The 13,803-nt window shown below is 44.0% G+C and overlaps 1 protein-coding gene across 6 annotated transcripts in view; it reads right to left on the reverse strand.

Moving 5' to 3' along the window:
- Positions 1–13,803, reverse strand: part of MAPKAP1 (MAPK associated protein 1) — a 246,813-nt gene that overhangs the window by 31,264 nt on the left and 201,746 nt on the right. For all 6 annotated transcript variants that reach the window (XM_021691308.1, XM_021691306.1, XM_044920481.1 and 3 more), the window contains one exon: positions 12,868–13,008. In XM_021691308.1, the coding sequence (XP_021546983.1) occupies positions 12,868–13,008 (141 nt within the window). The remainder of the gene's footprint in view (positions 1–12,867; positions 13,009–13,803) is intronic.

Below are 13,803 nucleotides of genomic sequence, written 5' to 3' on the forward strand. Positions count from 1 at the left end.
CAGAAATGACACCCAAAGTGGCTGTTGATTTATTGCCGTACTGAGTTTGGTTCTGGGCTCCCATGTATATTAGTGCTACAAATCTGGGTCCATTTAGCAGAGGGATGCTCATACATACATCACCAGCTCCTGCTCCAAGCCAAGGTCACTCCCCATGGCATCAATCTTTTCAACAGAGCCTACTTCACAAAGCAGGACTTTTGTAACCATCTCAGATGTAACACACTCTCATCCTCTTTCATCTTTCTTTTATCATGTAAAGTACACTTTAACTTCTATTATTTTTATCTGCAAATTCTTACTGTATAGTTCATCCATTTCGGGCTGTATCTCTGCATCAATTGCCTGCGCTCTGCACGGCCACAAGTACACTTTCCCAATGACGCCCTTCCCGGGGGTTATTGTGCAGTCACTGTTTGCAGAGGGGACCCCAATTCTGGCGTTTGGGGATGAAGATGTGGGAGATGAATGCATTAGGTTCAAGATGGGCAGGCAGGTGGAACACCATTTAAACAACTGGTGTGTTCCAAAAAAGTTGCCTGTAAATCAGATTTTCTTCTGAATCAAATCACATTTTCCCACTGACTTCTAGTTCCAGAGATACTTTATATTCATTTTGGATTGATCTGTAATTGGCAGGGGCTCTCAACACTTTAGTTTTAAGTTTCTCTGCCCTGCAGGCTTTCAGTCAAGTAGTTAATGATCTGTAAAACACTCGCCTGCCTAGAGGAGTCACTATTTAAAGGAACCTGTAGGGGCATCTTTCCTGATGGGAAAAATCCTTTTGTACATTAAATAATCTCACCCTACTTGAGATGTGTGTGAGTCTCAGCTTCTTAAAGCAGGGCACACAGCCCACAGGGGCTGATTTGCTCTTGCTGCACAAGTGACAACCCTCTGCTTTCCAGTTTAGGAGGGTCTGAGGCAGTCTAGCCTTGGAGCCCATTCTCCTGAACGTACCCAGAACCCACTGCTGAAGAGAGTCTCTAGAACCTAGCCTGGCAGCAAACAGAGACCTCTTCTGGGGGTCCCTGGGAGTCCAAGGTGTCCTTCTTGGCTGGAAGGAGGTAGCAGCCTGGTGGAGAGGAGACCAGTTAGGAGGCAGGCACCACAGTCCAGGCCAGGGGCAAAGAGGGGTGAACATTACCTGGCAGCAAATATATGTTAGTTTGGTTAGAAATCCTTTGTTTGCATTGATTCAAATCTCAGGACACTCTTATCACATTGGTTCCTGTATTTATCCTTATTTTATAGGTGAGAAATCTGAAGCACAGGGAGGTTAAGTAACTTGCCCAAGATCACACAGCTAAAAAAGCGGCAAAGCTAGAATTGGGAGAAAGCCAGGAAATTTGGCTCTAGAATCTGTCCTCTTAGCCACTATGCTATTCTGCAAGAACTGTGCTAGGTGTTCTATATAACAATGCCCTAGGAGGGGTGAAGGTGCTTGTCCAAGGTTGGGGAGCTTTTAAGCCCAGAGATGCCCGGTTTCCAAGTATGGTACTTCCCACTGCTCTGCACAGCCTCATTCAGCTGGGTCCAGACGTAATGAGGAATGCTGCTTAACTAGTCTTTAGTATCCTCTTTCGATTTTTACCAAGGAACAAATAAACATTCAAATGTGCCAATAAACACACACCTATTTTTGTTCAGACATGGCAAACTGGAGCATGAAATCCTATCAATATTCTTCTGTATGACCGCTGAGTATGGTTTTAATGTCCTTGGCTAAAGCTTTTGTGTAAAGTCACAAAGGAAAGACAGGCGTGCTCCTTAAAGTGTCACTTAAGCACTGTTTTTAAGTAATTCAAATTATAAACATACGTCCAAGAAAACAACGGAAGTTAGCTTTCATTAAGTTTACATTTCTCCAACTTAAATGGCCAATAGAGGAATAGTTAATCCAACCATGATGGAATACAACACAACCATGAAAAACTATGTCTGAGAAAAGCTTTGACTTGGAAAAATTCTTGTGAAGCTAAGTGAAAAGGACAGGAAAAATATTTATAGAAAGGAGATCTAACAGATACGCTCCAAACTGGTAACAGTGGTCAATTCTGGCTAGTAGGATTACATCCTTTCCTCTTCTGTATTTTTCCGAAACAGAAATTTCACCCAAAATAAAAACAAACATCATTTTAGGAGCTGACATTTTCTTGGTTTCTACTTCAGGATTCAGTACCCTTTCCCAACTTTTACAGTGTGGGGAAGGGAGTATGTTGAATCCTGTGATTGATAAGCATGAAAGCAGCCCTAAATGAAGACTACCTCCACCTAGCAGTTCTCAAGCACCCAAGTGGCTGAGCCGCTGGGAAGGGCTCCCGTGGCGGCACCATGACCACCCTAGGGCCACACGCACAAACGGCGCCTGGCAGGCTCCACCCGACCAGCTGTGGGAAGCGAGGAAGACAGCGTGAGGGCTGGCCCGAAGTGGACAGGGTCAGCCGCTTCCCTCAGAAATAAGGGAAGCTCCTTGTCTTTTTTACCAGCTCTCCTCCCCTACCCACTTATCCATGGCCATCCGTCATGACCTTTTCATGCTCCCACTTCTGACAGCTTCCAGATACAGTGAGTCAAACTTCACTGGAAGCAAACTATCATGCCAACTGTCAAAGGCAGAAAACAATGTCTGATTGCTGTCCTATGTCAATGCCAGCATATAAATCCTTCCCTAACAAGACAGCTCAAAATAAACAAAAATGCAACTCTAATGTATGTACAACTCTCTGGGGGAACCATTTGTCCAAGGCTTTAGAGTTATCACAAGGAGACCCTCGTCTGTTTTAACTAACCAGAAGATTTCCATAAAAGGAAATTAGCATGTACATCATCTTCTGCTAATAGACTGGTACCTACTTTGGGCAGCTCCTGTGCTGGGTCCTTTTGTGTAGAGCGACTTACTGAGAGCTTACCACACTTCTAATCAGGAAGGCAGTAGTGCAGAGAGGTTAGGGATAGGGACTTCAGAGTCAGAAAGTCTTGAGTTTGAGTATTAGTTTCCTTACTTCCTAACCATGTGACTGACTTTGGGCAAGTTACTGTAAAATGGTGATGATAACGGAACTTACCTCCTGGGCTTTTGTGATGATTGAATAAGACTTGTAAAGTGCTTGGAATGCTGCTTAATACGTTGCTGGTGACCTATATCTCTACTTCTCATGACTGCTGTTAACAGGGGTTAGGCACTGGGCTAAGAGATGTGGCATAGATCCAGCAATGAGGGTCTGGAGAGGGAGCTCAGGGAGCCCCAGGAGGGATGTGAACAGGGACCTGCCTGGCCCTCTAGTCTGGGGGCATTGTCTCTGGGACCTGCTCTACATCCCAGCTTTGGAAGCACCAGGATCCAGAACGAATGTCCAGCTGGGGAGACCAGTACCCTCACCCTATGCATCCTTGTAGTAATCTCCCATCACCAAGTGTCATTGGCCATACTTCTTCCCTGCAACCTCCAGGAGTAGTTCAATTCGACATCAGGAAGACTGTTCTCACAGCTGGAGCTGTGGAAACATTTGCACTAGGGGAACCCCCTGCCACCACCCATGCTCCTGCCCCCAACTGCCTCCAAGGTCTCTAGGTCATTAGTTTGGAGATCTTGATTTTGCCAGTGCGTTCCCACTGTTGTTATCCTGGGTGAATGTACTTCTCCCCTAGTAAGCTTGAGCCTCCTCCTCTATAAAACGGCATAACAAACAGTACCAACTCCCAGGATGTCATGAAGATGGGGTGGCATAAGCATGTAAGAAACTCAGCAGAGTGCCTGGCACATAAGAGGGCTCATTCAGTTATTAGTAAGATCATTAGAGATGAAGTGCAGAAAGGTGAAATGATGTACTTACTCAGGGTGAATCAAGTCAGTAAATGGCAAAGCTGGGCTGAAGCCCAGGTCTATCTGATCAACTCTAGAGTGTGTCCTGACCATTGTCCCAGAGGCCCACGCCTGACTCTCAGGAGGCACAACCTCCCCTAGGGTCCACTTAAAATGCCCTTCTAAGAAGCTAAAATACCAATTCAGCAAAAATCAGGGCATTTAATATTCCGTGCCTCAGTGTATTTCCTGAGTTATTATTTATTTGCTCAGACATCATGAGCTGTGGTTCATTCATCAATTTCCTACAACTTTGAATCTAACACTAGAAAAGCTCCACTGTTGTTAAATCCTGGAGTAGCTTTTTATATAATTCCACAATCCTCTTGTCTTCGGGTTACCTAGAGCCTATGAAAGCCTGGAAAAGCCCCTGGGAGTGCCACTGAACAACTCTTTGCTGGAGTGGATTGTGCTGAATCCACACAGCCAATCAATAGCATCCATAGAGCAGTCAGGGAAGTCTTTGAAACTTCTCTGAATTTACACACAGGATCAGCTACAAAGGCTGTTCGGGCTTAATGAGACCTCAGAGATCACCTAGTCTGGGGCTTACATTCTCCATATGAAGAAATTGAGGCTCAGGGTGGGGATATGACTTGTCTGATGTCACCCATTAATGACAGAGCTATACCCATAATTCATATTCCCAGACTATCAGCCAGGGTTTAAACAGACCAGCTCTCCTGTCTCAATGCATTAAGTTTATATAGTGGGTATATTCACATCGTGATCAAATGCATTACAGTATGAAAAGCACTGTCTCCCTTAGGGACCCAAAATAGATGAGACTATCATATTCTGGCCATAACTAGAATGAGACCCAGTAGAGCCTTACATTCTTGAGATCAAGTGGGTTACTGGGCCCCAGAATCACTGGTTCCATTCAAGGGCTAACCATCTGAAACCTTTTGGGAACCACAGCTAAGAGCTGCCAGTTCCAATGTGTGGTCAGTTAGAGACTCAGTGACAAGTCTGAGTGTACTTGACTAGGCCATTATCCTTGGAATGAAACCCAAGGGGTGGCCTGAACATGAATGAGACCATGAATGTACAGCCAAACTCAGCACAGCGCTCAGCACAAGGGTGGAGCTTACTGAATGAGACCTGGGACCGTTTCACCCAGTAACACCTGTCCCTGGATGAGGACTAAGCCCTCTCTGTAAAGAAGGCACTTACAAAGATTGTGTATTAGGGGAGACAGTTTCCCAAACTAATATGCTCCTGGTAAATAGATACTTCAGGTGAGCTTACAGTGTCAAGTTGGGAAGCAGCATGCCATTTCCTAAGAGATTTATGATATCACTTGTAGAGTGGGGAAAGACCAGATCTTCCTCATGTTCAGGCCCTGCCCTAGTACACCGCTGGAGCTCAAGTGCGAAGGGTGAGGGCGTGGTAAAAGGAATATAGAACCTTGATGGACGCTCCCTTATCCCACCCTTATTAATTTCTTTATGCCAGTGGCTCTCAACTCTCAAGGCTTTCTCAACCATCTGAGGAACCTGTCTGTCAATAGTAACCCTGGATTATTCAACAGGTGTTCTCAAAAGGGTAGATCTGGAGCAGGGAATTAGAGGAAGGTACGCAGTTAGGAAAAACCCTGAGTTTCTGACATTCCCCGTCAGGGGATTTTCCCTCAACCCAATCATTGCATTAAGCACTAATGTGGTTAAAAAAAAAAAAAAAAATTTCTGGAGGCAGTCTTGATAGTATTTGTCCTGCTATTTCATAAGCTCATTAGTACTTGTTAAGCTCTATTCCAAATTTTGGTTCAGAAAATGTTGTCACAACAGGGACAGAACAATCAAGTGATATTAGAATTGCCATCCTCAAATTACTCAGTGGACCCAGGGATTTTGGAGCTAAGTGTGATGAATATCTCTCATGATCATTTTCGTGCATCTGAATGGAGGAGAGTATCTCCTTAGTATTCAGTAAGAAAATGAAAGAGAGGGGCGCCTGGGTGGCTCAGTCGTTAAGCGTCTGCCTTCGGCTCAGGTCATGATCCCAGAGTCCTGGGATCGAGCCCCGCATCGGGCTCCCTGCTCTGCGGGAAGTCTGCTTCTCCCTCTCCCACTCCCCCTGCTTGTGTTCCCTCTCTCACTGTGTCTCTCTCTGTCAAATAAATAATAAAAATCTTTAAAAAAAAAAAAAAAAGAAAATGAAAGAGAAATATGGAAGGAAAAGCCATCCACTTGCTAAGAACCTGATTTCCAGATTATATAATTACTCGAACTATACTCCATAGGTACCCCAACAGGAAAATAACAGGGGCAAGTATTTTATTCGTAGAGCCACACAGAGCATCAGAGTTAAAAAAAAAAAAAAAAAAAAAGGGGAGGCCACAGCCGTTTGCTTTCACTCACTTAGCTTTGTGTTAACGTGCTTCTTAAGTCTGCATATTGTACGTTAAGAAATGGTACTGTAATGAAGTCTTCCTTGAGTGTTGGCTTGTAGGTATTGACTAGGGGGTTAAATAATAACTGCAATAGGACAGATGAACCAGGGAAGACAATAGATGGCAAATATGCTGCCTCTCATCATGCTCAGGCCCAGGGCAGGCATTTTTAATCAATCACAGAGCTTCTTTATGTTGCCCTCAGACACAGCTCCAGATGCTGCCTCAGCATAATGCTCTGGGCAGCCATTACAAACTTGATTGGAGTCAGTTTATGAGATGAAACCACTATGCCTTCTCTATGATATGTGCTATTGTACTTGATACTCTTGATAAATAACTACTATGATCACAAGTGTTATGATTATACATATGGATTGTTTTATGAAGAGATAGTGGAGGTAACCGTGGAACCTTTCAGCAAGATTATTTTGTGATACAGTCTTTATCTGTAAATCCTACCCAGAATCTGTATATCTTCTACGGAATGATGTCAGGTTATATATGCAATTATGACACAGGTGGAGTTCACGGGATATTACAGATTCAGTAACCTAAACCCTTGGTGCCATGGGGAAGGTCTAGCCTGACAAGTGATAAGGTGAAGGAATCAAGTCAGCACAGTGGCGCAACTATCGAAGCACTTCTCAGCCTGAGACCCTTTATCAGGGAAATCAGGCTGACCTGCCCACGCAGTAAAAACAAGCCTTGGACAAAGAGATAAGGGTTTCGCAAGAAAGTCCTTTGGAGACCGAGAGGCTGTATTTCCCAAGCCACATAATTAAGGGGAGATTCTGAGCTAGCAGGTCTGGGATGAGGTCAGGGACTTGGTGATTCTGACACGCAGTCAGGGCTGCAATCACTGCTCTAACATACTGTGTAAATAAGAGGAATACACTGGTGGTATCTTGGTCCTCTCCGCTTTGTTTCTTATATGGGTTTCCGGCAGCCCCTTGGCTAGTGCATCATAATTCAGCTTCTGCCAGGCAGCCAACAAATACTTACTGATAGTATACTATGGCATTCCTAATTAGTGGCTGGCATTCACCATCTGACCCTTTCAGTTTGATTTTCTCCATACCCACTTTAAGCTGTCAGCCTTGGCATGTTTGGGCAGCAGACATGTCCTAGTGTCTGATCCTATGGTCAGGCACACGGGATCAGGTACACGGGAGATCATGCTAATGGAAATGACCTCAACTTGGTATAAGCTCAAGAAAAGTCTACACTTAAGGGTACCATTACTTTCAGGCCCAACACAGGGAGGAAGCAGACAAGATGAAATATTCCAAGAAGGTTTTTGAGAAATCACGGGATGGTTAGGCATGATGGTTTTGTGTAGTAAACTTTCCAGGCTGACAGAGCAGGGATGGTGAACAGACTTCACCTTAAGAACCAACTTCAACTGACTGCTAGGAATTGCTTAGAGGGCTGTGTTAGAAAGGGTTCTGAGGTCGGGTCTGGGCCCAGAGGGAAGAAGTACAGGGACTGACAAATGAGGTGAACGGAGGATGGAAGAGCAGCGCACGTGCTACACTGACGTGACCTCCAGATGCAAGGGCAGGGACAAGAGTGAGGATGTGCAGAATTTTTGGAACTGGCCAACAACAAGTAATCACTTCCTTTGTGAAGGCAAGTTATTAATGACTGAGGCATCCATGGCTTGATGGATTGGGTCTGTTGTACGGGACTGGGCTTCAGTCCCAGTTCTGTTACTGGGACTGGAACTGGGACTGGATATCCCACTGTATATCCTGATGGCTGGAAGGGAGGGAAAGAAAGTTAGTGCTTATTTATTTATTTATTTATTTATTTTTTATTCTTATGTTAATCCCCATACATTACATCATTAGTTTTAGATGAAGTGTTCCGTGATTCATTGTTTGTGCATAACACCCAGTGCTCCATGCAGAATGTGCCCTCCTCACTACCCACCACCAGGCTAACCCATCCTCCCACCCCCCTCCCCTCTAGAGCCCTCAGTTTGTTTTTCAGAGTCCATCGTCTCTCATGGTTCGTCTACCCCTCCGATTTCCCCAAGTTAGTGCTTATTAAAATAGTAATAGTTGTGTGCCAGTAAACACTAAATTCTCTGTATACATCACATTACTTCACTTATTTCTCCAAGCCTTGTTTTTTTTTGAGTCATGAAATGGGAGTAGTATCATCAATGTTCTGTGTGGATTAAATAAGGTGATGGGGTGAAAGTTCACCGTATACTGCAAATTGTCCTAGAACTATAGAGCATGAGTGCAATGGCCATTTGCATTCAGGGCATAATACAGTAGTTAGGTGCAGGACTCAGCCTTAGGCAGTCTTGGGTTCTGATCCCAGCTTCATTACTTAACAAGTAATTATTCCCTATATCCTAGTTTCCTCATATAAAAAATGGAGATAGTATCAGTACTATCCAATAATAGTGATATGATTACAGGAGACAAGAATAGAAGAGTGATCAGCAACGAGCACTTGATAAATAACCATTTTCAAAAACTGTAATTCTTCATGTTAATATTATTTAAAAAGATCAGGTCTTTGCCATAAGTTTCACTAATGGACTCCAATAAAGTTTTTCAATCACAGAAAAGTCTGGTGGAAAATCAGTCTAAGTTTGGGTCTTGCAGATCCGAGTTTGAGTCCCTCCCCGCCTGACTTTCTCAGAAGCAGATGGCAGATGGTCAAATGGGAGCATGGGCCACGTCTACCCTGAGAAGCAGCTGTGAGGGCCCCGAGGAGCTGGGGAATGCTGCTCGCTGCCGCCGCCGTGTGCTCCTACATACCACGGACTCAGAGTGGATGGGCAGTTTTCTGTGGAATCAGCAGGGCTGCTGGGGAAATGCCGCACACAGACACTTACCACTTAGAAGAACCTGCCACAGGGGGCAAGTGAAATCTCTGCTCTGACTGACACAGGATGGATGAGTGGAGGAGACCATCCATCAGTGTCAGGAAAGATCTGAAGCACCTGGCTAGTCAGTTGAAATAAAATAAATTATTTACTGATCTCAGAATCCAGCTGCTCACTCAAATGCTCATAAAAGGTGCGTTGTTTGCTGCCCTGTACTTTACGGTAGATTCAGTTTTGGAAAGAAAGAATTCCTGGATCACTCTGCAGGTTTTTGTTGCTGTTACTGTTAAAATGAAAGGGTGTTACCTGCTTTGCAAGGAGGGAGAGGGGTTCTAAAGTCACATACGGAACTCATCTACACGGCAACAGGAAATGAGCTTTCTTTCCTGCATGGTATAGTACTCATGGGCACGGTTTCTGTGACTGTCACAAAATTCCTTAGGACTAATTAATGAAATTTCTGTTTATCATGCTAAAGATTGAGCTTAGATTCATAATTGAAACACATATTCTGGCAGCACCTGACTGTTCAGAAGCTCCTTGGAGCCATGTCTCTCCACCAGAGGGTGCCATGTGTACCACTGGAAACATCCAAAGGTGACTGAGACCTGGCTTCTAGACACACTTCTGAGAACTACTGCTCTAGGGAGAGATACCTGCATCACTGTCATCATCCATTTCTACCTGACAAGTCTCCTCCACTGTAGCTACAAGTGAGACTTGGCCAAGAGCGCCACTACCTAATCTGACTGACGTGGTTAATTTCAAGATGGTAGACAGGACAGAAAGCCATAGGCAAAACAGGGAACAGTGAAATACTAGCAACACTAAGAGAAGCCAGCCTCTGTTCAGAATAGAGCTTCTATAAGCCAGACACTTTTTTTTCTATCTTGAAAGGTAAATGTTATAATTCCCATTCTATAGATGACAAAAACTAAGACTGAAAAGAGAAGGGACTTGTCCAAGGTGACACTGCATGTAAGTGCTAATGCGGGATTTAAACCCAGTCCTGACTACAGACTAGGGCTCTTCCCACAGATCCTTTTGTGGGCCTCTTCCTTTAAGTGAATATACACGTCAGAATCTGAAAATTTGGCTTTTTTGCCTTTGGTAAAATGTGTGGGAAAGAAGCCCACGATCTTGGTTATCTTTCCAAAGCATTGCTTTTTTACCTCGGGAATCCGTGGACTTACTGATGATGCTCACCTGGGAAAATCCCTACCTTGTACCCTGGCTGCAGCCAGACTACTTACTGGGTTTCTTAAAACTAGACTCACTTCGGGTGCCTGGGTGGCTCAGTTGGTTAAGCGACTGCCTTCGGCTCGGGTCATGATCCTGGAGTCCTGGGATCGAGTCCCACATCGGGCTCCCTGCTCGGCGGGGGGTCTGCTTCCCCCTCTGCCCTCTTCCCTCTCGTGCTCTCTGTCTCTCAAATAAATAAATAAAATCTTTAAAAAAAAAAAAACAACTAGACTCACTCCTTTGTTACTGGGAAGGTACTGCAGGCAAACACAAACTAGATGTCTGAGTAGAATTCTTATTTTAGTGAACTTTTATTAGAAATATACAAGAGAAAGTGCATGAGTCCTAAGAGTATCTATAACTTGATTTTTCCACAAAGTCTACACACTCACGTAATCAAATCAGTGCCCAGATCAAGAAACGAAACCTATCAGCGTCCTAAGACTCCCCTGCAGTCACTACAGCCTCCTCTCCCCCTAGATAACCACCATCATTACTTCCACACAATAGATTATTGTGTAATTTTGGAAGGCAGTTACGTTTACCACTATAGCACCAACACTATTTTTGTGTATTTTTGAATGTTATATAGTAGAATAATATAGTATGGATCTTTCCCCCTTTTTTTGAATCTAGCTTCTTTTTGAACAGCCTCATTATTTTTATTTGTATGAGAAGAACCAGGAAAAGCAGCCCCAGGAAGAAAGACACCAGGGATTTCTATGTTTTAAGAATCAACATTATAAATAAGCATTTTTTTAAAACCATTTTAGATATTTAGCATTTTGTTTGTTTTTGTGAGGAGGCTGAAACAGGCCCAGAAAGGAGAAAAAAGGTGGGTTCTATGGTTTGGTTCAAAGTTCCTGGGTGCTAATTCATCAGGTCAGTCTGTTAGAATCACCATCATCCTAGCAGCTGGTGTTTACTGAGGCCTTGCTACGTGCCAGGTGCCTTCCTCAGTATTCTGCATGTGTGAGGACATTTCATTCCCTTAAGTACCACATCTATGAGACAGGGACTATTGTCTTCACTTTACCAATGAGGAAACTGAGGCTCTGAACCATTTGCCTGTGGTGATGCAGCTAATAAATGAACCAGGGTTTGAACCCTGGCTTCTAGCTCCAGAGTCTGTCCTCTGCGTGTTCCACTAACAGCTCTCATTTACAGGAAGTTTGCCACCCGCCAGGCCCCGTGCTAAGTGCTTCACATGGCCTATCTGACTTGCCCCCCAAGGCAATCTGAAGAATTTGGTGCTACTGATACTCCCATGCAGACAGAACGGAATCGAGGCTCGGCAAGATGAAGACACTTGCCTAATGCAGCTGACTTCCGGCAGAGCCACGACTCAGAGCTGCTGTGAGTCTGATGCCCCTCTCTGACTTAACTGAGCTGTCCTGTCAGTGTGCTTCAAGCTCCAGTCAGTCAGGTTGGGGAGGAATATTTGAAGAGATTTTTTTTTTTAATTCGAAGATTTTTGAGGCTTATTACAAATTAGCCAAACTAACACCAAAACTGCAAAAGACTTTATTATGAGACACATACAGAGCATTTGTGGGAAACCTATAATTAGTGGGCCTCAGAGTTGGCATGCAAACTTCCTCCCTTCACACACAAGCAGACGAGGCCTGGGAAGGGGCGGTGTGGCAGAGGCAGGTGGCAGAGCCAGGGTGCAGGTCAGCTCCCTAAGCCTGGCATCCGTAACTGCTCCCCGCTCCTCCCAGTGTCCTTTCTTAGGGAGCAGATGCACTTGAGTTGGCCAGACCAGTGTTCTGCTCCTGACACCACCACCTACCTGCTGTGTGAGCTTGGGCACGAGACATCACCTCTCTGGCACCTCATTTACCTTCTTTGCTAGGTGGGGAAGGTACAAATACCTACCTTTTAGGTAGTTCAGAAATGTATGTAAAGCACTTAGCGCAGGGCCTACTACACAGCAGGTCCCTGTAAATGACAGCCGGGCTGCTGATGTAATATTGACTACGATGACACTTTTTCTACTCCTGTTATGTGTAAGTCAAAACAGAAATTTAGCACTTAATTGGAACAAATTAATCCCAAATATTAATTGAAAGTTAATTCTGGATTATTTGGTGAGGATCCAAATATAACTTCCGAGATCACTAAAAAGCTTCCTGAATAAAAAGGCATGAATGAATAAGCAATGAATTCACCTGAGCAAAAAAAGGCAAGTGCAAAGCTACAGAGCAGTTCTAAGGATAGCATGTAAGAGAATTACAGAATGATAAGAATTATGGAACTTCACAGAAGTCAATCAGTTTGAAAAGAGTCTCAAGTTAGTTCTATTTCTAATCTTCTGCTTCATAAAAAAGAAGACAAGACAGAGCACTCAGGTGGGGACAAGGAGGTACTTTATATTTCACTGTTTAAACATTTTCTCTGAAAACAAATTACCGTTAGTCATTCAGGTCACATAAAAGTTGGATGTTGTTTCATTCCCTGTTTCCATGCTGACCACTGATACAAAGGGTCCGGTCCATCATTAGTTCATGCACTTACCTAACTGGACATCAGTTGTGAATCGTAGTCTGTGGATCATGCTGACTTTGAATGACTTGTAATGGTGGCTGCTAAGCATATCCTGTACTGTAGCTATGTCAATCTGTGAATCCTCCTCAAAAACTCCATCTGCCCTTGAACCTGGGGAGGAAAAAGCAGCTTAACACATAAAGATACATGAGGCTTGGCAAATGGTGTCTGCTTAAAATGCTTTGGGATAAATTAAAATAATATGGGCTATTTAATTTGGAGAAGAAAAGGCTGAGTGATGACTTAATAATGCCATTCCAGTAAACAGAGAATGGTAGCATATTCATCATTCAACAATTAATTCCACAAACACTGCCTATTCTATGGCAGGCCCTTGGCTGGGCAGCAGGGATACGCAAGGACAGAAAAACTGCTGCTTGCCAGAAGCTCTCCATCTCCACGAGAGTAAGTTAAAACCACAAAAGCATGGGTGGTCGCACTTCTTGTTTCTTCTCCTAATAATACTTTTTCTGATCATAAGAGTAATCCACCCTCTTGAAGAATTCTCATGCTTTCCAAGATTCTCAAACTGTCTGTTCATCAGCTTCCTGTCTTGCGCCCCAGTCTCCACTGGTGTGGGCATGAGCCTGCTCCTGCTTGGACGGCTGTTAACAGTCTCCTCACTGGCCTTCTGGCCACCAGGCACTCTCTGCAATCCAGCCACCACAGGACTTTCTGATTCATATGGCTTTCTAAAGCTTTGATCATTTATTCACTCATTCAATGTTTAGTGAGAGCTTTGTGCACGCTCAGTACTCTGATATGTGATACTGGGGACAAATAAGAAGGCTTGTGCTAAAAAAATCTTCCCTGACTTCCCATGGCCTCCTGAATGAGGCATTGTTTTCAGCCAAGCAATCAAGGCTGTCTATAATCTGGCTGAAACATAATTTTTCAATTTTACTT

The sequence above is a fragment of the Neomonachus schauinslandi genome, chromosome 13 (assembly GCF_002201575.2).
Source record: "Neomonachus schauinslandi chromosome 13, ASM220157v2, whole genome shotgun sequence".
In the NCBI taxonomy this organism is placed as follows: Eukaryota; Metazoa; Chordata; class Mammalia; order Carnivora; family Phocidae; genus Neomonachus; species Neomonachus schauinslandi.